This window comes from Acanthochromis polyacanthus, chromosome 4 (genome assembly GCF_021347895.1).
Source record: "Acanthochromis polyacanthus isolate Apoly-LR-REF ecotype Palm Island chromosome 4, KAUST_Apoly_ChrSc, whole genome shotgun sequence".
NCBI lineage: Eukaryota > Metazoa > Chordata > Actinopteri > Pomacentridae > Acanthochromis > Acanthochromis polyacanthus.
The window spans coordinates 19,398,774-19,422,740 of NC_067116.1; the positions used below are offsets into that span (position 1 = coordinate 19,398,774).

Below are 23,967 nucleotides of genomic sequence, written 5' to 3' on the forward strand. Positions count from 1 at the left end.
GATAAGAAATATAATACAAGTAAACAAATCAGCACATTGAAAACTATCATTTCTGGTATAATTTATAAGTAGGAAGATTATCTAAATAATCAAAGACTGCAGATCAGCCACTGAACTGAACTTGTGTGAAAGGATTGTTTTGCAGGCACAAGACTTTCAATCTAATAAAAATTCTTTGGTTTGAGCCCCTCAGATGTGAGAATCTTCTGCTTCTTTGTGATTTATTTTATTGACATACCAATATTGTTTGTTTTTTTGTCTCTTAGTGAGACAAAACATGTGATTTGAGGACTGGATTGCCTTAAGTTATCATAGACATTTACAGTATTTTAAGAAAAGATCAACTGATTCATACAAAAAAAGGTCAAAACATTAACTCATCATGCAAATTAGTGTTGGATGCAGTTTTAAAATGAAATATATCATACATCCCCTCAAAAACTATACATAAAACCAGACAAACAAAACACTGCATTGTGTGGATTCATATTCCCAATCACAGACGGTAATAATGTAATACAATCCTCAATGCAGCAACAAACAGTCTTGCGTGCCTGTGTTTACACCGCTCTGTTGTACAGAGACAGATCTGGTTTTATAGCTGTCAAGTCGTGTATAAATATCACATTTAATAAGTTTAGTCTGTGGAAGAGCGTCAACTTCACGTGCTCTTAACAATTAAAAAAGTCAAAGAAGTGCACAACAGATTGTATTATTCAGTTTTAAGCCACAGTAAAAATAAAGCCTCTGCCACCACCTAGCTGCTGCATCGCTATCCAGGATGCTTTATCTCATGTTATGCTGAGTCTGATTTTAGGGCTACTGAAAGACATAGAATGTGTAAATATTGTATCCTCTAAGCTAAAAGTTTGTGCTATTGGGAGAATTTGTCTTTCGGTTACCAAAACTCTTGTATATATCAGAAGAGCGCACAGTTTTAGACAACAACCTTCCATGAAAACAAGTTGTAGAGGTTTGAGATTATTTATATTGGTCAGGAGTGGTAGGGGAGCATTCAAAGCACCACGGTTCCTTCTATCAGTCTCCAAAGTGGTCTGTATCAAAACATTAGTTTTGTTTATGGGTGTGCTGGCTTTGTCCTTCACATGGCCTCTAAGGGTGATAAAGTGAGAGTTACACGATCCACCTTCGGCAGAAATAGGAAATGTTGCTGTGAACACCAGCTGTTGCTTAGGTCGACTCGGGCAGTGAGAGGCCTCGGCCTTCCCAGGCGCTGCCAAATAAAGAGACTACTGTGTTGTGTAAGACAGTTTGCCCCCCCACATTTACTTTTCAAAAGGTGTTAAACTGCACAGGTGGGGAGGATTGCATAGTTTTCGTCATAAAGGGGATGAGGGTTGCCATCTGAAAGAACATTATTTGCACAGCGTTGCAGCATTGTGGTTAATGTAGAATCAACATTTGTCAGCTGCCAGACAGAGGCTCCAGCACAGAGACGGGGTCTGACATGTCAGAGGATTCGCTCTTACCGTTTCAGACGCTTCCTCCACAAATGAATGACGTCTTCCAGGACAGCTCGGCCTCACAACTGACAGCACAGATTCCACATTCATCTCCTGCCTTATCTCCGCGGGATCATACGCACAAGAGGTGAAGAGCAATTCCATTAGCTGTCAACAGCCGAGATGCCTCGCTAACAAAAACCTGGGGAATATGGGAGAGGAAAACATGATTGTAACCCCTCTGGCATACAGTGATATTACACACACTGCAGTCACTGTCAAGATTGAATGTTCACGAAGAAGAGAGTTAACAGGAGGCAGATTTTGCATAAACCAATGCCATCTGTTAACAGACTACAATGTACATAGAGCAGTGGGTTTCTGTCACTTTTATGCATTCCAACCAATGATAAAATCTTAGGTCAAACATATATAGATCAGTTAAAAATGAGACACTCGCTTTGCAATAATCGAGGCAACACAAGTGGCAGAAAAATGTGCAAAAAAACACACAAAGACAAGTAATCTCAAGAAATACACGCCGTCCTTTGAAAATTGTACCCTTTAATGATGCCAGTTACGCTTTAAATCCAACAGTCCACTGTATTATTTCATGAAAATTACTTATTTGCTTGCAATACTAATATTTCTAAGACACATGCATGTATATTTTTTGCTGCCTAAGATGAAATACGATGACATTTACTAAATCAGAAATTACATCTAAAAAGACTGCATACTCTGCAATGTAAGGTGTCGATCGAAGGCCACCGGCTTCAGTTGGACCAAAACTATCTAATATACAACTCTCCGCTTTAATTGCAACCATGTGTCCAAACAGAAAGCATAAAACTCCCGGTGGGTAGGTGGCATCTGTCCATGAGGCTTCCTACGATTGATGTGCCAGAGCCTAGCAGCTGCCTGGGCCGGCAGCCCACGACCTGCGACACCGTCCCATCACTTTTATGACATCTTAAGGAATCTTTTTAATACAGCCCATTACTGCTGACATACAAATCTTCCCCAACGTGGCCCCATCTATGTCCTGATCAATTTTTACACTGCTGAGCTGTACCCTTTCCCCTCATTTTGTCATCTCAAAATTCATATTATATAGGATTTCCTTATGGGAGAAAGTGCAATAAAAATATGTTACCACTCTGAAGATGTGCACAAGTCAGTACCTGGCTGTTTCTAAAAATCTTCAGAGAAAATAAAATTTGTTTCTGTAGTAAGCAGAACTGTTTAAATGTTATTTATTTTTATGTTCCTAAGAAAATATATTGTGAAGTGCAGCATTGATTTAGAACATAACCATGTCTCGATACGGGTTGGAGGGGCTGAATTTATGAATCCTTTGCACAACTCCTTTAATTGAATTTTCCAAATCTCTCACCACACACAAATAATCAATACACACTGCTGAGGGAAACTTGCCTCAGAATTATTAGGGCCTTTCTTTTTCAATTTTGTAGTCATCAGCACATACAGGCGCTGCGGGTATTTGTAATGCTGCGACTATACCCAGAGGATTTATGCTCGCCCCAAGCCTGATTGCTCACTGAAAGTGACTTCTTTAGAATGCTTACTGAAACTTTTGTTAACCTTAAAGGACAGTCGTAAGCGCTTCTTAATGCTGCACTCTCACTCTGAGGAAAGTAGTTTTAACTATCACAGTGTACGGTGGAAAAGGGGGATGGCGAGACGGGGAAGAAAGGGTGAGAGAAGGAAGCTGGAAATAAGAAGACAAAGAAGGAGGAAGAGCCTTTAAGGCTTAAATGTCCATGTGGATTCAGTCATCAGATTTGCCAAGAGGGAGATGCTTGAGGCTCGTCTTTGTACCTCAAAAAGTGCGATCATCTAAAAAGATCCATTTGTTTCTTTTATCATACTTCTGCATACAGACAATGTATAGTCCAGAAGATTCCAGAAGATTTCATCTAAAGTGAATATGCTTTTGAGGAATATGCTTTTTTGGTTACAGCATAACCTTGCTATAAAAGATAACGTCATAAACAATGATCAGCCACGGCATTAAAACCACTGGCTTAATATTGCACAGGTGCCCCTTGTGTCAGGAAAATAACTCTAACTCATCAGAGGATGCTCGAGGGAACTTTGGCAGTGTCCTGTGGTGTCAAGCTAAGTGATACTGGCAGCTAATCCTTTGGGTCCTGTGGGTTGTGGTGTGAGGTAGACTGGGCTGGTTTTGGGGCATTGCGTGGTTTCGGGGCATTGCGTGGATGGTCGATCATATCTGGGAATTTGGAGGTTGGGTCAGCAGCTTGAACTCTTGGTCGTGTTCCTCGAGCCGTTTCTGTGATATGGTGGGGTGTGCTTAGTCTGCAACAATGTTCAGGCGGGTGGTATGCATCAAAGTAGCATCTACACTATTTAAGAAAAGTGCATAGTAACAAGATGATCAACATCATTCACCCAACCTGTTTTTAATGCTGTGGCTATTGTTGTACTATCCTCCCACATCCCAAAGGAAACAGGGCCAGATAATAAAAGATAATAGATAATAAGATAATAAAAGTTAAACTTATGGTCTTCTTTTAGGGAGGCATGCAGGAGGCAGAACTAAGGTGCAATTCTTACACCAGGAAGATTAGTATGGGCATTTTCTGGTTTGAATGTGTCTCTATGCTTTAAACACTTTGACCTAAACTAATGGCGTATTAGTGTTGCTCAGGTACTGGGGTACGTGGCTGGTCATCTGAATTCAAGTTGCAAGATGTCCCATAGCAGTTCTGTAAAGACTTTTGTAAATCCTGCTCACACACACACAAGCTTTGCTGTTAGGTTAAATAAATGAACTAATGATCCCTCTCTTTAAGTTGGAAGTCCTCCATCACCGATTTTCCAGTGAATGTAAGACAATCCAATTTAAAATTTGACTCTGGATCCATTGAGTATTGAGTCTATGAGTGGAAAATAGTCCATTACAATGATCTGCGAATCAATCTTTATCTTGAACCTCAAGACAACCTCTGTTGCAGCAGGAAAATCAGTCAAATCCATATTCCCAGTGTATATATTAGTTCTTCACTGCAGTGTATATGCCCATAAATACTGTTTAAATGCACGTACTGTTAATGAGAATGTATCTCCACTGGTGAGGTTAAGACAGAAAAACAAGAACTATCAACCTGCATTCTCCTAGAGCATTCAGCCTTTTCGAAAGGGTTTCTTTCACTTTGCACCCTTGCATTCAGTACTTGGAACAGAGGCGTAAAGGCCATATCAGGAAATCTGAACAAACATTTGACACTGGAGCAGAAACATGCTTGTAGATACCATCAACATCATCTGTCTGATTTCAGGCTCCCAGCAGATATAGGCCAAAGCTCTCCAGTAGCTTTCAATAACAGTTTGTTTACTTAAAATGTGTGTCTCAGTGCACACAGAGAGTCAATTCTCTCCCACAGCTATCTGCCTTGGCATTATGAAGTCTGTTGTTGTAAGCAGGTTTATGCAAAACTGATAAATTTCACAGAGCTGCCATGTGACAAGAATGTGACATTCCTGGGGTGTGGATTCACAATGTATCGTGTATGTTTGGCTCCCTCACTGGAACTAATTAAAATGATTTCTAACAACCTTATCGGAAAACAAGCTTGCTTCCTGACAATACCCCCTATTCATTTTCCACAAGTCCCCATTGTATGACTGAATCACAAGAACTGCTCTGCTGAAGGCAAAATATATGCCTAAAATAATTAAATTAATCCTCTCCTTTGGAAATCTACTCATTGACTTGTTTGTGCAACCATAACAAAATGTTGTTTTTCCTCCAAAGGTCGCAGAGCACACATTTGTTTGAACAACACAAACAAGCATTCATTTTGTTGACGCTAAATAACAAAGAAGATGCAGGATGAAGCAAATCAAACAGTGAAGGAGTATGCGGATGTTGTCGGTTATCAGACAGCCTCGTGACTGCATTTGTTTTCCCTTTTCTCCCAAAGTCAGCCAAACAATTGGGGCATTTTTTTTTTCTTCTTTTGGTTCTTTAAAGACATAATGATACATTGATGTGACAGAACAGACTAAATGAAGCCAGCTGGTGAAGCCTGTCAATAAAAAATGGTGTCACCAAAAACATTCTAGATTCTAAACAGTGAATTAGTTCCTTGGTTAGCAGTCTCAAAAAAGTACAAACCTGCGCAAAATTTTAAGTGAGAATCAATTATTGAATTTCAAAAGTAATGAAACACATAGCAGTCCAAAACCAATATACCGGTAGCCTATAAGAATATACAGTAGGTGCTGTTTCTATATTCATCTTTAAATACGTGGCAGATTTAACCTTTGGGACATCCTGAGATATTATTCAACCTCCAAGTAATTTAACTCTACTTAATGTCAGAAAACTCCAGGAATGTGAAGTGGCTGATGGCATAAAAGAATAATAGCATGCGAATGTTAAAAAAACAATTTCTTATTTCCTCTAATACTTTGTGGCAGAGTTTTAACTGCTGCTTCATCGTCTGCATTTGTTTGCCTAAAAGCAAGACAAAAAATTCAAGGCTGAATTCCTGAAACTTAGTGGAGATTCAGTGGTGGACCAAAAAAGAAAGAAAAAAACGACTAAATGTTTATACAGATCCGAATCACGAAAAATGCGAGAAAGGAATTAGTGGAAGACGTCGCTCTCTCAATGGTCTTCTAGTAAATTTTATTTTATCTTGACTGTGATTCTTGATGTCTCTTTTTCCTTTAAAAGATGACTGTACTCTGGATGCTCAAAAGACAAAAATGTAATTAAAATTATTTCTACAAGTCCGTGCAAATATAGAGTAAGTTTCACCTTGATTTAAAAAAAAAATAATGTTTTGTCATTTTTTTAGACATAACATTTCACTCTGGTTCAACATCAACTCCGTACTCTATACTATATAATTTTTTCTACATACCCAACAATCTGTGCAATATCATCAGTACTTCTGTCTATTTCTTATTTCATTTTCTTTTTTCATCAACATACCCACATTTTGCACTTTCCCCTTTGCTGCTGCAGCACTGCAAATTTCTCCACAACAAAAATAATAAAAATGATTATCTTATCTCTGCAACAAACAGCTTATACATCGCAACCAGTGTCATGTATTTCACCTTTAGTTAGTTCATTAAAAAATGGAACAAATAACTTTCACTCAACCTCGGTTTTGAACCGACTTTCTGACACAGACATATTTACCGGTGAAAGACACTTAGTGTACTTACTCAGCTCTGTGGATCTCTGAAGCTGGGTCTTCAAATCTGCACATCCAGAGAAGAAACGTCCTTGTTCGCTGCTGCCCTCTGCTGACTAATTAAAATACAGAGGAAAAAAAGCAGAAACGCAAGTCAAATAGCAGGTAAGGGAGAAAGGTAGCACTGGGAATGAATGCACTGAGAAATAACACACAGCCCTGCAAGCAGCCATTCTGAAAGGAAAAGTCATGTCAGAAGTGAAAATTCAGTTTGTAATAAAAACCATCATCTCTCAATCTGAAGACATGATGGAGACAGAGACATTTCCGCCTATTCTAAAGATTTAGGACCAAAGAAAAAGGCCTCCTCCCGAATATTTCCTCCAGCTCTTTCCTGTTCCTGATGAATCCATCGTTCCAGTTTAGATCACAGAGTCCAGTCTGGTCAAAGCACAAGAGTCTCCACTGGCTGACATATTAAAACCTAAAAAATGCTAAACATCTAAGCAAAACTGCTAATATTGTCTTGTTTTACATATTTCCTAATATACTGTATACTGATTTGTGAAGATCAACATATGGTTTGTTACAACAAAAGATACAATACAAGAATTATACATCACATACACAGCAAAAAAAAAAAAAAGAATTTGTACGACTTTTTGTCTATGACTAAAGGACTGATTGTATAAAAAATTCATTACTAGTTTGAATGCTTACTTTGCATTTATTTATTCATCTCCCTTTTTTGCTGTACCTTTCTACTTTATTGGTTTAGACATGCATCTGCTTCCCTCCAGGACTGTAGGTTTCCACTCCCCCCCCCAAAATAAAATGACATTTGGCGTAAAATTTAAAAGTTAAATAACCGGTGTGAACCAAATGACCTTATTATGACATAATCAAGTGACTGTTATGAATGTACTGTAAACCCAGCTCATGTGACACATTAGTGGCGGCACTATAAAATTAAAAACTAATGCTTGTCTTGATGGATGTCCCAGATACCAAATGTCTGTCTTGGCTAAGGAAATGGTTCTTGTCTTAAGTGACTCTTATACAACTATTTTTAGTGCTATGTAAATCACTGATAATTTGGCCAGTGATGGATCTCCGTCATTCCGTGTCTCCTGTCATTAAATTCTGATATGTCATTATGACCATCAGGAGTGTGGCAACTGAAATATAGCAACTCATAAAAGGGAGTTCTCAGTAACTCTCAGCTTCGTACAGACTTTGGCCCTTAATATGTTGACAGTTGGCAGTGAAAAAAAAAAATTTGCAGCCTACAATTTAAAAGATTGATGCAAAATAATCTTCTAAAATATGGGAAATGCAAAAGCTGTCACTTGGGTGCTCACTTTACCAACTGTGGAAATTCTTGTTAATATGCTGTGACTTCACTCTCGTCTGCTGAGTAAAGACCACATCCTCAAAAACACAATCTAGACGACAGAAGCATAAGCAGTATACGCTATATGTGTGTGATTGTTGCTTTGTGAACTGACAAGAGGACTGCATACAGACCACTAAAGGATTACATTGCACATAGTAGGGTTTGAATTTACAGTCCCCAGTCAAAATAGTCTCCAAAAATTCAGAACAACCCAGGTGCTATTTCAAAATGTAGTTGCAGAAAATGCATAGATGCCATTCTAAGGATGGCCAGAGAATGGCGCTCATGAATTTAGGTAATCCATCTGATACTGAGCAGTGTACAATTATCCATCGTCTTAAAAAGTTCTTCAGAGAAAAACTAAGGGAAAAGACCTCATTTTTAGTCATGGTCATTTATGCAGAACAAAGTCCTTGAGGACAAATGCACTTTCTCAGGAACGCTCTGGCTCACAGTCACACGTGTACAGTTCCTAGTAGTGGGGGGATTTTCAAGAGTTCAGTCATTTCATGCCCAGATTATGATGTCCTGCCCACAAGAACACGTTGTTGACTTTTAGCAAATTTCAATCACTGTCTCTGTGTAAACGGGACTTTTTCCTCTTGCTTAAGGAGGCATAGTTGGGTTCCTTGGCTGCACAGTGACTTCGTGGTTAACACTGTCACCTTGCAGCTAGAAGCCCGAGATCTTTCTGCATGGAGTTTGCATGTTCTCCCTGTGGCTGTGTAGATTTTATCCAGCTTCGTCCCACAGTCCAAAAACATGCTGAGGTTAATTGATAGTTCTAAATTGTCCATAGGTGTGAACGTGATCTCTGTGTTAGCCCTCTGATAGACTGGGGACCTTTCCAGGGTGTTCCCTGCCCTCGTCCCAAGACAGCTGGGACAGACTCCAGCTCCAAGCCCAGCCCAAAGTTGTGGTTGATCAGTGTAAATTGTGGTGTGGTGCCTAATTAATAAAACCAAACTGAGCTGAACTGGAGAACTGTTCATGCTTCATACAAGGCCAGACAATCAAATATATCTGTGCAAAATCAGGGATGTTTTTTTTTTTTTAGCTTGTCTGGACAGAAAATAAAAGGACGTAGGGTAATATGTTGATGAAAAAAATCCTGATTCTACATGTAAGTAATGCTTCAGGGGTTTTGGATACCTTACTGGCATGGTACAGGTAATATCTTCAGAATTCTGCAATGAGATTTGTCAACACACCTGCTTCAGAACTAGTAGTTCCAGTCAAAAATGGTTTCCTGCAGGGGCTGGCATTGTAGATGATAGATGCTATTCAGGAAAGAAAGAAAAATAATTTTAAAAAGCAGATTAAATGAGGAAATAACAAACAAGACAAATTACTTCTAAAGTTTAAGCATACAAGTTAAACTCAGTCATTTACACACACGCACTATGCTGGCTATGAATGATCACAAAATTGGTGCAAAATCATTAAACTTGCTTTAAAAACAAACTAACAACAACATCAACAACAACAGCTTGCTCGCAGGAGTCAATGCATTGCTTTATTCATTATTTTAAATGCATGTGTATTAATCGTATTCCAGTACAATAAATGATTTCATCCATCCATCCATCCTCTATACACCGCTTTATCCTCACTAGGGTCGCGGGGGGTGCTGGAGCTTATCCCAGCTGACTCGGGCGAAGGCAGGGGACACCCTGGACAGGTCACCAGTCTGTCACAGGGCTACATATACAGACAAACAATCGCACTCATATTCACACCTACGGACAATTTAGAGTAACCAATTAACCTCAGCATATTTTTGGACTGTGGGAGGAAGCCGGAGTACCCGGAGAAAACCCACGCATGCACAGGGAGAACATGTAAACTCCATGCAGAAAGATCCCAGGCTCAGGCCGGGATTTGAACCGGGGATCTTCTTGCTGCAAGGCAAAAGTGCTAACTATTACCCCACTGTGCAGCCCTAAATGATTTCATGAATCCTAAAATTCAAATTCTGAAGTTCAGCACAGGAAAACTACGCATGAACCTACAGTAATATGCATCAAACACGCAGCAAAATGCCTTTTCTCCTGCTCCACATTGTGTCCCTTGTGAATAATCATGGTAACAATTCAGAGACACAAACTACTGCTGACGCTGCGACCTCAACTATATTTTTACTTTACAACAAAACAGCAAAATATGGCAATTTTAGAGCAAGTATAACAGTGTTATTGAAGTCTGACACAACTATATAGCAAACATACACTGCTCAAAAAAATTAAAGGAACGCTTTGAAAATACATCATATTTCAATACGGGGAAAAACAAACAGGATATTTACATTGATAAGGACTGGATAATGTGTTAGGAATGAAAAGTGCCACATTGTTTGATGGGAATGAAAATTATCAAACCCCCAGGAGGGCTAAATTCAAGACACCCCAAAATCAAAGTGAAAAACTGATGTGGCAGGCTGGTCCATCTTGCTGAAATTCCTTGGCAGCAACTCAAAATGGTATTCAGTAGTTTGTATGGCCTCTATGTGCTTGTATGCATGACTGACGATGCCGGGACAAGCTCTGAATGAGACGACAGATGGTGTCCTGGGGTATCTCCTCCCAGATCTGGACCAGGGCATCACTGAGCTCCTGGTCAGTCTGAGGAGCAACCTGATGGTTCTAAAAAGTGTTCTATTGGATCCAGGTCAGGTGAGCATGGGGGCCAGCTAATGGTATCAGTTCCTTCATCCTCCACGAACTGCATGAGTTGTCTTACCACATAAGACTGGGCATTGTCGTGCACCAGAAGGAATCCAGGACCACTGCACCAATGTAGGGTCTGACAATGGGTCAAAGGATTTCATCCGATACCTAATGGCAGTCAGAATGCCGTTGTCCAGCCTGTAGAGGTCTGTGCGTCCCTCCATGGATATGCCTCCCCACACCATCACTGACCCACCACCAAACCGGTCATGCTGAACAATGTTACAGGCAGCATAACGTTCTCCGCGGCTTCTCCAGACCCTTTCATGCCTGTCACATGCGCTCAGGGTGAACCTGCTCTCATCTGTGAAAAGCACAGGGCACCAGTGGTGGACTTGCAAATTCCTGTGTTCTATGGCAAATGCCAGCCGAGCTCCACGGTGCCAGTCAGCGAGCACAGCGGGCACTAGAGGACGCTGGGCCCTCAGACCACTCTCATTAAATCTCTTTCTGATTGTTTGATCAGAGACATTCACACCAGTGGTCTGCTGGAGGTCATTTTGTAGAGCTTTTGCAGTGCTCGTCCTGGTCCTCCTTGCACAAAGGAGCAGATACCTGTCCTGCTGATCGGCCGAGGACCTTCGACAGCCCTGTCCAGCTCTCCCAGACTAACTGCCTGTCTCCTGGAATCTCCTCCATGTGCTTGAGAATGTGCTGGGAGACACAGCAAACCTTCTGGCAATGGCACGCATTGATGTGCCATCCTGGAGGAGTTGGACTGTGTGGAACTTCTGTAGGGTCCAGGTATCACCTCATGCTACCAGAAGTGACACTTACCCTAGCCAAATGCAAAACTAGTGAAAAACAGTCACACAATATTAAGAAGGAAAAAAATGTCAGTGGCCTTCACCTGTAAACTCATTCCTGTTTTGGGGGTTGTCTCATTGTTACCCCTCTAGTGCATCTGTTGTTAATTTTATGAACACCAAAGCAGCTGAAACTGACTAAAAAGCCCCTCAGTTACTTACTTGACCAGATCAGTATCCCACATGTTTCACTGATTTGATGCAATACTTAGATTAAAAAGTGTTCCTTTAATTTTTTTGAGCAGTGCATAATGCTAACAGTTAATGGAGATTAGTATGTTGTGTTGGGTTATACTGCTCCATCCTGCAGAATACGTATTATTTGCTCGTATTTTTTTAGTAAGTTAGATTCAGGTCCTATTAAACACGATATATTTTAATAGAGGAATAAATATTATATCTTTAAAAGAACAAATGAACAATACTCACGACATTCTTGAGTTTGAAGTTGACAGAAAAGTTTGCTACCAGTTTCATAAACTCGCGCTTTTGTTACAGTCAAAACAGTTCGTGTCAAACATGACTTGTCAAATACAAGTTCCGGATATGCCTTTATTGAAAATATGACTCAGACAACGCACCAAACCCTTTTTAATCCGTATTTACATTTTCAATTACGGTACTTATTTTTTAAACACAGAGATGTACTTTATAGCTTCACTTTAGTTTTAATAGTAACGGGAACCTTTTGATGTTTGTTTCTTCCGTGTCGTTTTTAATGCACAGCACTGAAATGTTGTTTACCTAGCAACAGGGAGGAGATAGCAGTGGTGTGTGACAAATGTTTCACATGCGAATCTGATTGTATAAACTGGACTTAACATGTTTCCAGACAATCGTTACGGTGTGGCAGTGGATTTAAACTAGGAGAATTTAGCTCATCGCTCGCTGCCATATTAGTCTGCCGTCTGTTTCTCTTGTTCTTTAGCTGGAGAGACGTAGCTAACGGTAACCAGGTGGATCTCTTCCTCCAGAGATGTCTTTTCAGGAGTCACCTCGTCCTTCCGACGAGAAGGAGGCTTTCTACATGCAATGTCGAGCTGCGTACCTCGCTGTGTTTAGATCTAGTTTGACAAATATCACTTCAAAACAGCAGTTATGTCGTGGTAAGCTATACTGACAATGTTAAATAGCTTGCTAATATGTTAGCTAGCTAGCTGCCTTTGTCAAGTTAAAACAAAGATAGAGTTTGAATGGGATTTATTTTCACCCTTTTGTAACATACAGCTCACATACTAGGTGTTGGGATAATGGTGAGTTGAAACAAATATTTTCATGCAGAGTATCAAGTGTTCAGCTCCAGGCCCACTGTCAGTCATGGCTAATGTACAGGGATATGGGACATTTTCTGATTTACAGGTGAAAGCCCTGTAGCTGTACAAGGTTTAAGTTAACTGGAAGCAATATATCAAAGAGAAAAGGTATGAATTCACAGACTCAGCTGGTCATAAGTACAAAAATAAGTATTTATATTAAAATTGAATGTTTAGTGACCTAGTTGTTTGTATGTGTACATACTGCTTTCATGTTCAAAAGTAAGTAAAAGCAGAAAATATATTTTTTAGAATGCATTCCTGTAACATGGAACTTTAACATTAACTAAAGCCATATTAAAAAAAAGTCAAGCTGAATCTTGAGGATGGAATATAAAATCATGCACGTCATCAACTATAATCTTAATGGATGTTACTGTGCACCCATTATAAACATGGAGTATTTCAATAAAATACACAACTTTCTTCTAAAGTTGATATTGGAACTTTTTATTCATGGTAAAGTTGGGGAATCCTATAATAAAACTCTACATAAAACCTTGAACTCTAGGGATTAAGGGGTTTGCTGTTTGAGTTTAGTAGTATAGATTTTACAGTTTGCTATAAAGCATCTCTTTGTAGTGTATTCTTAGTTCTTTAATAATTCACGTTTCATTTACAGTTCTTGTCCCACTGTTGTTAGTTGCCATCTTACTTCACTACTATTATATGCCCCCCCCCCCCAATTTATCCCATTCAGTTCTCCAGCAGGCTGGAAGAAATCCATCTCATGCCACTCTCAATAAATACTGGACTACTAGAACATATAAACTGAACTTTGACGACTTCTGTGAGATTCTCAAGTGCGAGAAGAAAAATGAGGAAACTGAGCTGATGAGAGCTTTTAAAAAGATGGATGTGAACGGTGATGGCTACATCACACACAGTGAACTGGAGAAGGCCCTAACCACTGTGAGTAGCCAAAAACATCTAGTATTAAAAAGATTTGGAATACTATTTGCTTTTTGTTTTGAAGTTAATTAGACTTTTTTGTATTCCAATTTATTTTTAAAATACATGTTATGTTTGAGTAAACTGATCACTTTAGTAGCATTTTCAGCCAACATATTTTTTAAGCATTGGCTAATTTACATTATTACAGATGTGGATTGCCTACAGATTAAGTAACTAAAAGAAGTCCGTTGTCCATGTTCGGACAAGGTAGTCCTTTTTGTCCTGATATTTTCTTTAAACTAATGGTAATATGCTTAATCTTTCAGAGAGGAGAGAAAATGACAACTGAAGAAGTGAATGCTATTTTCTCATTAGCTGACATTAACAAGGATGGCAAATTGGACTACGCAGAAGTAAGTTTAGATATTCATAAAGTCACATGTCCTTATTCTGCTGCTGTCACATTTGTTGTGTACACAGGTAGTCTAGTCTGCTGTCCCCTGCACTGAATAGAATTACTTTTGGAAAGATCTTTTCTCGTGTCTGATTTGTTTAGAACATGAATGAAAAACATCTGTTTCACAGTTTGCTCCATATCTGTCTTTATTCAGTGTCATATTCTTGTTCTTAACAGTCTCTGCATCCAAAATAGAAGCATTCATGCTCTTCTTTGCGGCCCTAAAACATTGCTCATGTATCATCCTCTTACTACCGATCTCCTGTTGCCTTCAGTTCTGCAGATTGCTTGTGTCTACAGTAGAGCAGTGTCAAACGGCTGCTTTGGAAAGGCTTGAGGCTGATGCCAAGCTGAAGAGACAGAACTTTGGCAGTCAATCATACAGCCCTCCGAAGAGCTCCGTGTCATCATCATCATCATCAGGGGCAACAGCAGCTCAAGTGGAGGCAACTCACCGGACAGAATCAGACACAACACTCAAGAAAGGTAAGTGATGTGGTCTTCTAGAATGATCTAACAGAAGGGAGACCATCTGAATTTTGTATCTGTTTAATGTAACTACAGGTCCAGCACATATAATCTAGATTCCATATTTGGATGCACATCCACACACTGTTTTCCCCAATATGGCTCACCGATTAGTTTTGATGAATAAATAATAGCTCTGTTATTGATCGATTTTTCACTCCCTCTGTGACAAATCACCTCATTAAGACAGTCCATACATCATAATAGCCACACAATTAGGGCAGCTTGTTTGGAGGGAGGAGACTGTAAAGTGTTTTGATTTGGGTAATCATTTCTGCCATTAAGAGATTGACAAAAGCTCTGTCTCCTCTGAAGAAAATATCGTCTTCGAGTTAGCGTTCCATATGATATGTTTTTGTTGCTATAGCTTGGAGCCACTCAGATTTCTGTTTGTAAAACAGATGTGATGCATATGTATCTCTTCAGCCTGTTATCTTTTATAAAATTGGATGTAAAACTCTACTTTTTCACTTTAGAGCCACAGTGTTGAAGAAAGGCAGAGAAGCACTGAGATCCAGGGTGAGCGAGCCAGGGACAGGCCCACAGTGGGAAGATAGATGGGGTTGATTTAAGTGGTCAGTCCATGTTCATGTTATTGATTTGGAGGATTCCACCACTTCTCACTGGGGAGATGATAAGGGATTAGAGAGGAGGCCCAGTCGACCACCACTGCAAAAACAAATGAGCTCCCAGATAGTAGTCGGGATTATCACATTATTGTGCCTCTCCCATGTATTGATTTATACCCGTTACATTTTAACAAGGCTCTGACACGACATGCTACGTGATCGCACATGTTGAATGGGTTATTCTTGGAGCTCAAAAACAGTTTTGACTGCTCATTTGGTCTTACATTTGTCAGTACAAACCAGTGCTGCTTTCAGAAATGCATTTCAACCGTATTGTACATGGGCAGCTTTTGCTGATTTTGCACGAATGGTAGATGGCATTGATTATGTATTTAGAGTTTGTGTCAGTGTGCTTCATTGATAAACCAGCACCAGAAAACCACTAGTGCTGAAACACTCCTCCAGTGTTCAAGATATATATTTTGTTAGGTCACATTTCAGTGCATCTTTGTCCATATTCACGCAAGAGTTGCAATTTGATTCTCTGGATTAAAAAGTTGGCATCAGTACAAAATAGATCCATGACAAATACCATGTCAGTGGGTCTTTTTATTTCTATGCTACAGTAAATTGCCTATAAGCCTATCACATTACTTTGCATCTTGATTTCCCAGGCTTAGAAACAATCAGACTCCTCATTAGTGAATTGATATTTTCTGGCCTCAATTAGTGTTTCAAGGAAAAAGTTGTGCGAGATAATGGATTTGAACGGCCGCTTTTATGTCATTTGTGATTTACGCTGCTTCCGTAATTAATTAAAGGGAGCTTGAACTTGGGATCACAAGTTTCTCAGAGCCCAAATGCAAGGTAGCCATCTTCACTTGAACTTGGGAATGGACTTATGAGAAGACAGATTGCTGTGTCAATTATGCTGTGCTCCTCATCTCTCTTTTGAAAGCGTGTTTACTGTTTGGAAGGAGGATAGACCTGTACTTCATCAGTTAGTTGTAAAGCAAGCTTTTTCATAAATTGTGTTATAGGTACTTTGGTTTTTTGGGGGTTGACATTACTATCTGTCAAACGGAATTTTCCCGTTTGTGACAGTGGGTGTGTGTCTCTTAGACAGCCGATCATCCTCCCGTCCTCCTTCCGCTCGCAGCAGACGCTCGTCGCTGTCGAACTCAACCGCAGTGACATCTAGCAGCACGAAGGCCAGCAAAATCCCAGAGCCTCCAGGTTTACAGGTAACCCCCATCAGTCATTTTTACTTTACAGCTGATGATTAACTTCAATATTAATTAATCTGTCAGTTGTATTTCCAATGAGTCATTCAGTATTTTAAATTGTCTAAAACGTGCCCATCAAAGGTTGGTGACATCTTTAAATAGCTTCTCTTTTTTTGGAAACAGAACAATTGAACAACTAAAATAATTACTTAATTATCAAAATCATTTCAAAATCAATTAATTTTCTATCAGTTGATTAATTGAATAATTGTTCCCCGACTCCAAACTCAAATCTCCCAGACTGCTGTGTGAACATGGGCCTTTTTTAGGAACCCATGAAAAACAGTTTGTCAACCACTTTCAAATGCTAATTTAACCTCAGCGCAGTCTTAAAATCCTAATAATTCATGTCTGGTAATGTTTTTGATGACTTTTGTTATTCAATGAGATGCTTTAAATTAATGATCCATTCCATGATTTACAGTGCATGCTTATTATCCTCTGCTCTACAAGGATCATGCTGTATCGTAAAGATCTTAAAGTGCTGTTTGTACCATCGCTGCATCATTTACCAAAGTGGAAAGCTTGTGTGAGGGCACTCTGTTATATGAAGAACCTCGCAGCCCTACAGTTCACCCAGTGTGACTGTCACACTGTGTTTTTGATGGGCGAATTTAGCCCGGGGTGGATAGATATACACAGTATTGATCCCATGCTCTTTGTTTTCACTCTTTTTGGGCTTAACCTCAGCTGGTTTGCTTTACAGCAAGGGAAAAAAAAAGTAAATAAATAAATATATAAAAATAACAGCCCTTTGCTCCATCTCTCAGGTGCTAGCACCGTGTTGAGATTGGAAAGGGCCAGACATCACCGACATAAAAAAAAAGAAAAAGAATGTGTGTCGAGAGATTACTTCTGAGGGAAGTTCTGCTCGCTATATTGGCTCCTATATTGCCACAGGCTGATAATTGGGAGGTGGTGGGTGGAGGGTAGAATGTGTTTTTGTAACGGTGTGAGTGTGTATGTGTATAGGCATCCGTGCATGTATGTCTGGTGGGATACAACTATGTCGTCATGAATAGAAGCCTATGCAATGATGTTTATTCTTATGTATTCTTAGCATTTGTCTTTATGGTTAGGTTAAAACTGTAAATAAAATAGAATAGCTGTAGCGGAAATGTGTTGGTGTGTGACTGTGTGTGTGTGTGTGTGTGTGTGTGTGTGTGTGTGTGTGTGTGTGTGTGTGTGTGTGTGTGTGTGGTTGTGTTTGCAGCTGGTTTGGTGTCCTGTGACCCTCGGTGAAGCCGTAAATCAGACCTGTGGCCGGAGCAGATGACAGCGCCTGTATTAGTCTGCAGGCTGACCCTCTCTCTATGGGGGCATTAATTCTGATGTCTTTAAGCAGTGGATGGGCGCCCATGGCATTTTCCCTCATTTAATATTGTCTGGACAAACCACTGAAGTGTTATGGTTTGATCTTTTATGCCTCGCACAGCCCAAGACAAATACTTTGAGAAAATGGCTTTTCTCTAAAGGAGTGACATGCTCCGTCTTTATGGTTCTTTCTTTGTTTAACTTGGTGATTTATTTGTCCACTAAAAGGATATATAGCCTATTCCAGACGCGCTTGGCCCTCAATGCCCTCTTACTGTGTGTCCACACCAACCGTGTTTTCGTTTAATGTGTCTCCAATGAGCGGAATGAAAACTTCCTTGTGTTGATGTTCCTGTTCAATTTCAAATTACTACCTCATTTCAGTTGGGCTGCCAGACAAAGGAACAACAAGATTTCAAAATGAGAGAAATATTAGGATTCATAAATATTGCCAAAGTAGCCTCTTGATATTTTTGAATGACCACTGGCCCAAGATTGAAAAGGCTGTATTTATCAAAGTTAAATGGAGTCCAATTTGCCATATCAGGTCCTAGAGTGAGATTTACTGCAGCCTTCAGCAGGAACACAGTGTGACAATTCTGCCCTCCGCTGGATCAGCATGTGTATAACGTGTTCTCATGCTCATTCGCAGCGTGTTAATTAAGAGAGCTGCTCCACTGTTATGACTGGCAGCTTAATTCATTTTATCATGGCAAAGCACAGTTCCCCCGTCACAAGACAAATCCCACTTTTAATAGAAATTGCAAATTAGTTTTGGTTTCTGTTGAATGAATAAATGCATTTTGTTGTCAAACAGCAAAATTATTGGCTGTGATGGTTTTAGTGTCCAAACAAAGGCCACACACAACAAAACATACTGTTGAGGACATTCATTTCTTCATTGGACAGTAGCCAGACATGTGGGGGGAGAGAGCATGAGTAATCTGCAGCAAATGATCTGGCCAGCTGGGATTCAAACTGGGACTCACTACTCAAGGCATTTGTTCCCAAGGTGCACGCGCTCTATCCACTTTGCTTTCGAGTCGCTACTGAGGTAAACTGTACTATAAGTATTTTAAAGTCAAAGTCAGCTCCACCGTTGTTGTCGGCTACATTTTATGAGCTTGTATGAATGTAAGGGGTCTGTTAGTTAAGCAGTGATATTTTCCATTCTTCTAGGAGTGGCATCACAGTTACATGAAAGGGTGCTTCTTTTTAGAGGATGATGGAAGTATCAGCTCTCTGCAGTACCAGCTCCATGTACCTGAGACAACCAGCGTCTACCTGACCATCCAACCACTCAGCCTGAGTCACAGAACCGGTTGGTACTTGCTCTGTTACGCATTGATCAGCCACGACATTAAAACCACTGACAGGTGAGGTGAATGACATTGATCAAGTCACGGCAATGCAACGTTCCACTGGGATGGGTTCTGGAATTCATGTGGTTGACATGCACCACCAACCCAGTCATCGTTGCAGACCAATACTTTGGCAGCACAAGGGAGGCTTACAGAATATTAGGCAAATGTTTTCAGTGTTGTAGCTGATTATTTAATATCTCGCTTGACTGCTGGCTGCACTAAAGCTTCACCACTCTTTTAGTTGTATGGCTGTGTAGGCTTTTAGTGACAGTGGAACAATGGGTATTTTACTAAGAGTTTGTAGAACACGAATCAGGAGATAAAAGACCACAAAGAGGTCTGATTTAGTTTTGTTTTACCTTTTTATATTTTTTACATCATGTGAAATCAAGTCTGATTGTGTGTCAGCTCAATGGAAGATAACTTAAAATATATACATACATAAAAGTACAGCAAGCAGTAGCAGTGAGTGGACTGATGTATGCTGTAGGCAGCCTTTCAGTTCTGATTAAGTCTCGTTTTTGCAGTCAGGAAAAAGATAACACAAGCTTGCAAATGTTTAGCTAGTTAGATGTGAAATATATGGTAGTATGTAGTAGTAAAATGTCAGAATCTTGCGATTTTGCTCTATTTTTCAGACAAGACTCTATCATGGATGACAGTGGACACGGCTCTTTTTGTCATGTCAGCTGGTGAATCCAAAGAAGACTCAACCTTAGTGTGTTTTACTGAGTCAAAAGACAAAGAAGTAGGTTTGTGTGTGTGTGAAGAGATTTACATTTACGAATACATTAATGTATATTCTAAATAAGTTCCTATGGTACTTAATTCAGGACTTAAATATGTTGATATAAAAGTCTGAATGCCACCTGAAAATGTTCGTATGCTTGCAATCTTCCATGAGACCATGAATGTAAAAGTTGAAACCATTTCCAATACAGTGAAGCTGACCCTTGATTGTACTGTATTCCAGAATATACGTTGTTCTTTTCATTTACTTTGCCACTCCTTTGTCCCTACAGAAGTATGTGTGGAAAGGAGAACTGAATGCCGGGACATACAACCTGCTTCCCTTCACCAGTGGCTGCAGATTAAAGAAACGGAGCAAAAAGAGCCTCTCCAATAAACTTGTGGAACTGGTCTACAAGACTGACACTGGAGAACTAGACCTCACTCGGGAGCTTAGGTGAGTGTGCCTCAGTCCATCATGACAAGAACAAAAACACAGAGCAGAGTGTGATTTACCAGCTTTAGGTTCAGGCCTGGATAGAAATCTGCCCTGCTTTCAGCTCCTGTTACCACAAGAGCATCAAGGGAAAAGGAATTTGGAATGGATTGATACATGGGTGGAAACGGGACGGATGAGGAACTGAAGCCGCCCTGCATGAGGTCGCTGTGACATTTCTGTGTTGCTTTGTTTCTGCCACAGGGAGGTGCTGTCTGACATCTTTGAGGTGATAGATCTGGATGGTAATGGCTTGCTCAGCCTGGAGGAGTACAACTTCTTTGAGCTAAGGACCAGTGGAGAGAAGTGCGATAAAGATGCCTGGGCAGTTTGTAAAGGTAATCTCCACATGAAAATTGTTTTCACAGAAAGAATATGAAATGTAAAATGAAATGGAAGGACTGGCGACCTGTCCAGGGTGTCCCCTGCCTTTGCCCGAGTCAGCTGAGATAGGCTCCAGCACCCCCCACGACCCTAGTGAGGATAAAGCGGTGTATAGAGGATGGATGGATGGAAATGGAAGGAATGGGTCCATAATGGCTGTCATTGCTTTTTTTTCTGTGGGCAGAAAACTTTGATATGAGAAAGAACCAGCTGACTCGACAGGGGTTCATGGAGCTGAACCTGATGGAGGCCACAGAGAAAGATGGAGATCCGGCAGATTTGTGGGTCACCCTGGAAGCTATGGGATACAACCGCATGCTGGAGCTTGTAGAGGTCGGTTTGTACATCTGATTTTCCACTCAACACGGAATAATATAGCTTGTACTTGACTATTGACTTGAACATACGGCACATACACACCAAGAGAAACACCGTGAGACTCAATCCTAACTCACTCAATAAATCCTCATTCCCACTTTGTCAGGCTTGTCCATTCCAGATTGACGTGCACTGTGAAGGCACTCAGCCGTCCATTCAGCCAATCAGTATGGACTCAGGGCCCAAGCTTCTCAACCAGGCCCTCCAGAAGTCCATCACAGCAAGGACAGGAGCCAAAGCGCTGAGGGGACATGACAATGTCTTCATCTACACCTACAGAGGAGAGCACAGGATCTCCTCCCTCATAGCCAACAAGGTAGACAACAGACTCAACACGGTTGCTGTGATTATCTGATTGTGCATGTAGAAATTCGAAATATGACACAAGCACTTACAGAATCATAATATGAAGCCGCATACTCAGTTTAGCTGTATTGCAAAGAAGACGTAAGTAATAATTCAGGTTAAGTATGATTGTTAATTTACCTATTTTTGTACTCGCACTGCATGATATTACCACAAACAAGTTAAAAAAAACTGAAAGAAAAAACAATTGTCATCATTTGCTAAATATTTAGTGCCATTTTTTTTAGAGCACAGAGCATCAAACTGTTTGTTACTTGTATTGTATATGTCTGTATACCTGATAAGCATATCATTTCCCAAGTGTTTGTTGATCTGTTGTAATACAGTTAACAGCCTATAGTTGCTGGGGACATTCAGTCTATTTGCAATTGATATGCAGTGGTGGTATCCATTCTCATAGCAACAAGAGCTGCTATGAAAGAATGACCTGGTGGTACAAAGAACTACTGAACAAGAGAAACGGTGTACCTGGTTAGCATGAGAGTGTCTGGGTTGATTTGTTTTATTGCATGTTTTCTGGGGGTAAAACTGCAGATTACCTTTTATGTTTTAAAAAAGACACTTTTTATGATATGGGGCTCTGTGTATCATTTTAAATTCTGTATATTCACTGATTGGAAGTAAAGAAAATGAAGTATTTGCTTTGCAGAATAACCAGAAAGTGACTGTCCATGTAAACAATGAGCAGAGCAGGAACTGCTGCAGCAGCAGAGGCATGACTGTGTTTGCTGTAGAAGTACCAGCCCGGACTAAGATGGTAAGAAGTCTTCATAAGAATGATGCTCAATTATTAATATTGTTATTAATACTACAAGTATAATATAGGTTTTTTTCTACATTTCAATTTAGTGTTAAATTGCTCCCATTGAATAAGAAGTATTAAGATCCTCAATAATTACATGTTGTCTTGGATGCTAAAACAAAACACATATGTGTGTCTTCCATTAGGTATGCCAGCATGTGCTACCCATTATTGAGAAACAGGACTGGACCTACAACTGTGTGGAGACCATACTGCCCAGCATGTAGAGCCATCCTTCCAGAATAAACTCCTGTTGTATTCTAGTTGTAATAGAAGTAGATGGACTGAAATGTATTCATCTGGACTTAAAGGTCATACTTGTTCTCTATCTACTGGCATTATATTATGGATGTAAACTAGAGCACTTGTTATACATCAGTTGTAATGATTGTAACATATATTTTCACTGTAGCTTACAAGTTTGAAATGGACCATTGCATAATCAGTTCAACTTGTCAAACTGTTATTGGTCTGTAGTTGTCAGAACTGAGACCTTCTGCTTGATGGGAGCAGCTTCATTAAACCTGTCTGCACAAACTGGAGAGGCTTGTACAACCACACAAGGAATGGTTATAGTGGAGATGGTTGCTGTTTCTTTGTTATTGTTGAAACAATTTATTTTCCTTCTATTATTACCGTTTCTTTCAGTTTACTCTTCCTTGACTGTGCCTTTGTCACTTTAATAGATTTTAGATGAATGTAAAAATTGCAAATATTTCTGTATCAATAACTAACAACTCAAAGTTTGTTTTTTTTTTATATTCCTGTCACAACATGTAAGGATAAAACTAACTTTTTATGTTTTCTTGTGCTTTTCATATTTCTCAGCTGTGGAAAGAATTTATTTTTAATACTCACTTTATGTAACAATAGTTGTAAATCCAAAAACTTTAACCAACGTTGCTGTCCGACTTTAGTCAGTGGATAGCAAAATAATGTAGACTCTGGAATGTATCTCTGAATTCATGCCACACATCAACATGTTGTTACAACAGAGAATGCATAAAATAAAGGAAGATGTCTTTAAAAGTGCTGTCTCCTTCTGCCCTTTAGTCCCTGTGATCATGCAGGTTTTCATGCAGGTGCTTGAATTACCTTCCATGGAAAGTCACCACAGGGGTTCTATCTGTTGGTAGAAGGAAAACCGGATTTCTAGCTATACAGCGGCTGCACAGTGGAGTAGTGGTTAGCACTTTCGCCTTGCAGCAAGAAGATCCCTGGTTCGAATCCCGGGGTGGGCCTGGGATCTTTCTGCATGGAGTTTGCATGTTCTCCCTGTGCATGCGTGGGTTTTCTCCGGGCACTCCGGCTTCCTCCCACAGTCCAAAAACATGCTGAGGTTAATTGGATACCCTGAAATTACCCGTAGGTGTGAGTGTGATTGTTTGTCTGTATATGTAGCCCTGTGACAGACTGGCGACCTGTCCAGGGTGTCCCCTGCCTTCGCCCGAGTCGGCTGGGATAGGCTTCAGCACCCCCCGCGACCCTAGTGAGGATA

At 40.0% G+C, this 23,967-nt stretch overlaps 1 protein-coding gene and 1 long non-coding RNA gene across 6 annotated transcripts in view; one reads left to right on the forward strand and one right to left on the reverse strand.

Annotated features, from left to right (window-relative positions):
- The window catches only part of LOC110959669 (uncharacterized), a 41,367-nt gene that overhangs the window by 12,760 nt on the left and 4,640 nt on the right, over positions 1-23,967 (reverse strand). The window contains exons 1-4 of one of the 2 annotated variants that reach the window (XR_007941307.1): positions 12,019-12,081; positions 9,269-9,337; positions 6,693-6,777; positions 1,491-1,665 (exon numbers count right to left, since the gene is read on the reverse strand). This is a non-coding gene — a long non-coding RNA (uncharacterized LOC110959669). Of the gene's footprint in view, positions 1-1,490; positions 1,666-6,692; positions 6,778-9,268; positions 9,338-12,018; positions 12,082-23,967 lie in introns of those variants that run through there. The other variant, XR_002596243.2, reaches the window with a different exon arrangement.
- On the forward strand, positions 12,246-23,498 carry efcab7 (EF-hand calcium binding domain 7). Of its 4 annotated transcripts, XM_051946814.1 has the most exons (14): positions 12,739-12,842; positions 12,949-13,010; positions 13,603-13,814; positions 14,123-14,209; positions 14,529-14,739; positions 16,455-16,594; positions 19,130-19,271; positions 19,953-20,062; positions 20,337-20,500; positions 20,744-20,877; positions 21,108-21,256; positions 21,408-21,617; positions 22,317-22,424; positions 22,616-23,498. In XM_051946814.1, the coding sequence occupies exons 3-14, from the start codon at positions 13,737-13,739 to the stop codon at positions 22,694-22,696; spliced, it is 1,614 nt and encodes a 537-aa protein (XP_051802774.1). In that variant the 5' UTR covers positions 12,739-12,842; positions 12,949-13,010; positions 13,603-13,736; the 3' UTR covers positions 22,697-23,498. The 4 variants fall into 4 exon arrangements, with proteins under 4 accessions (XP_051802772.1, XP_022062302.2, XP_051802773.1 ...); XM_051946812.1 differs by lacking the exons at positions 12,739-12,842; positions 12,949-13,010 and adding an exon at positions 12,246-12,695; XM_022206610.2 differs by lacking the exons at positions 12,739-12,842; positions 12,949-13,010 and adding an exon at positions 12,269-12,695 and having other exon boundaries at positions 16,473-16,594.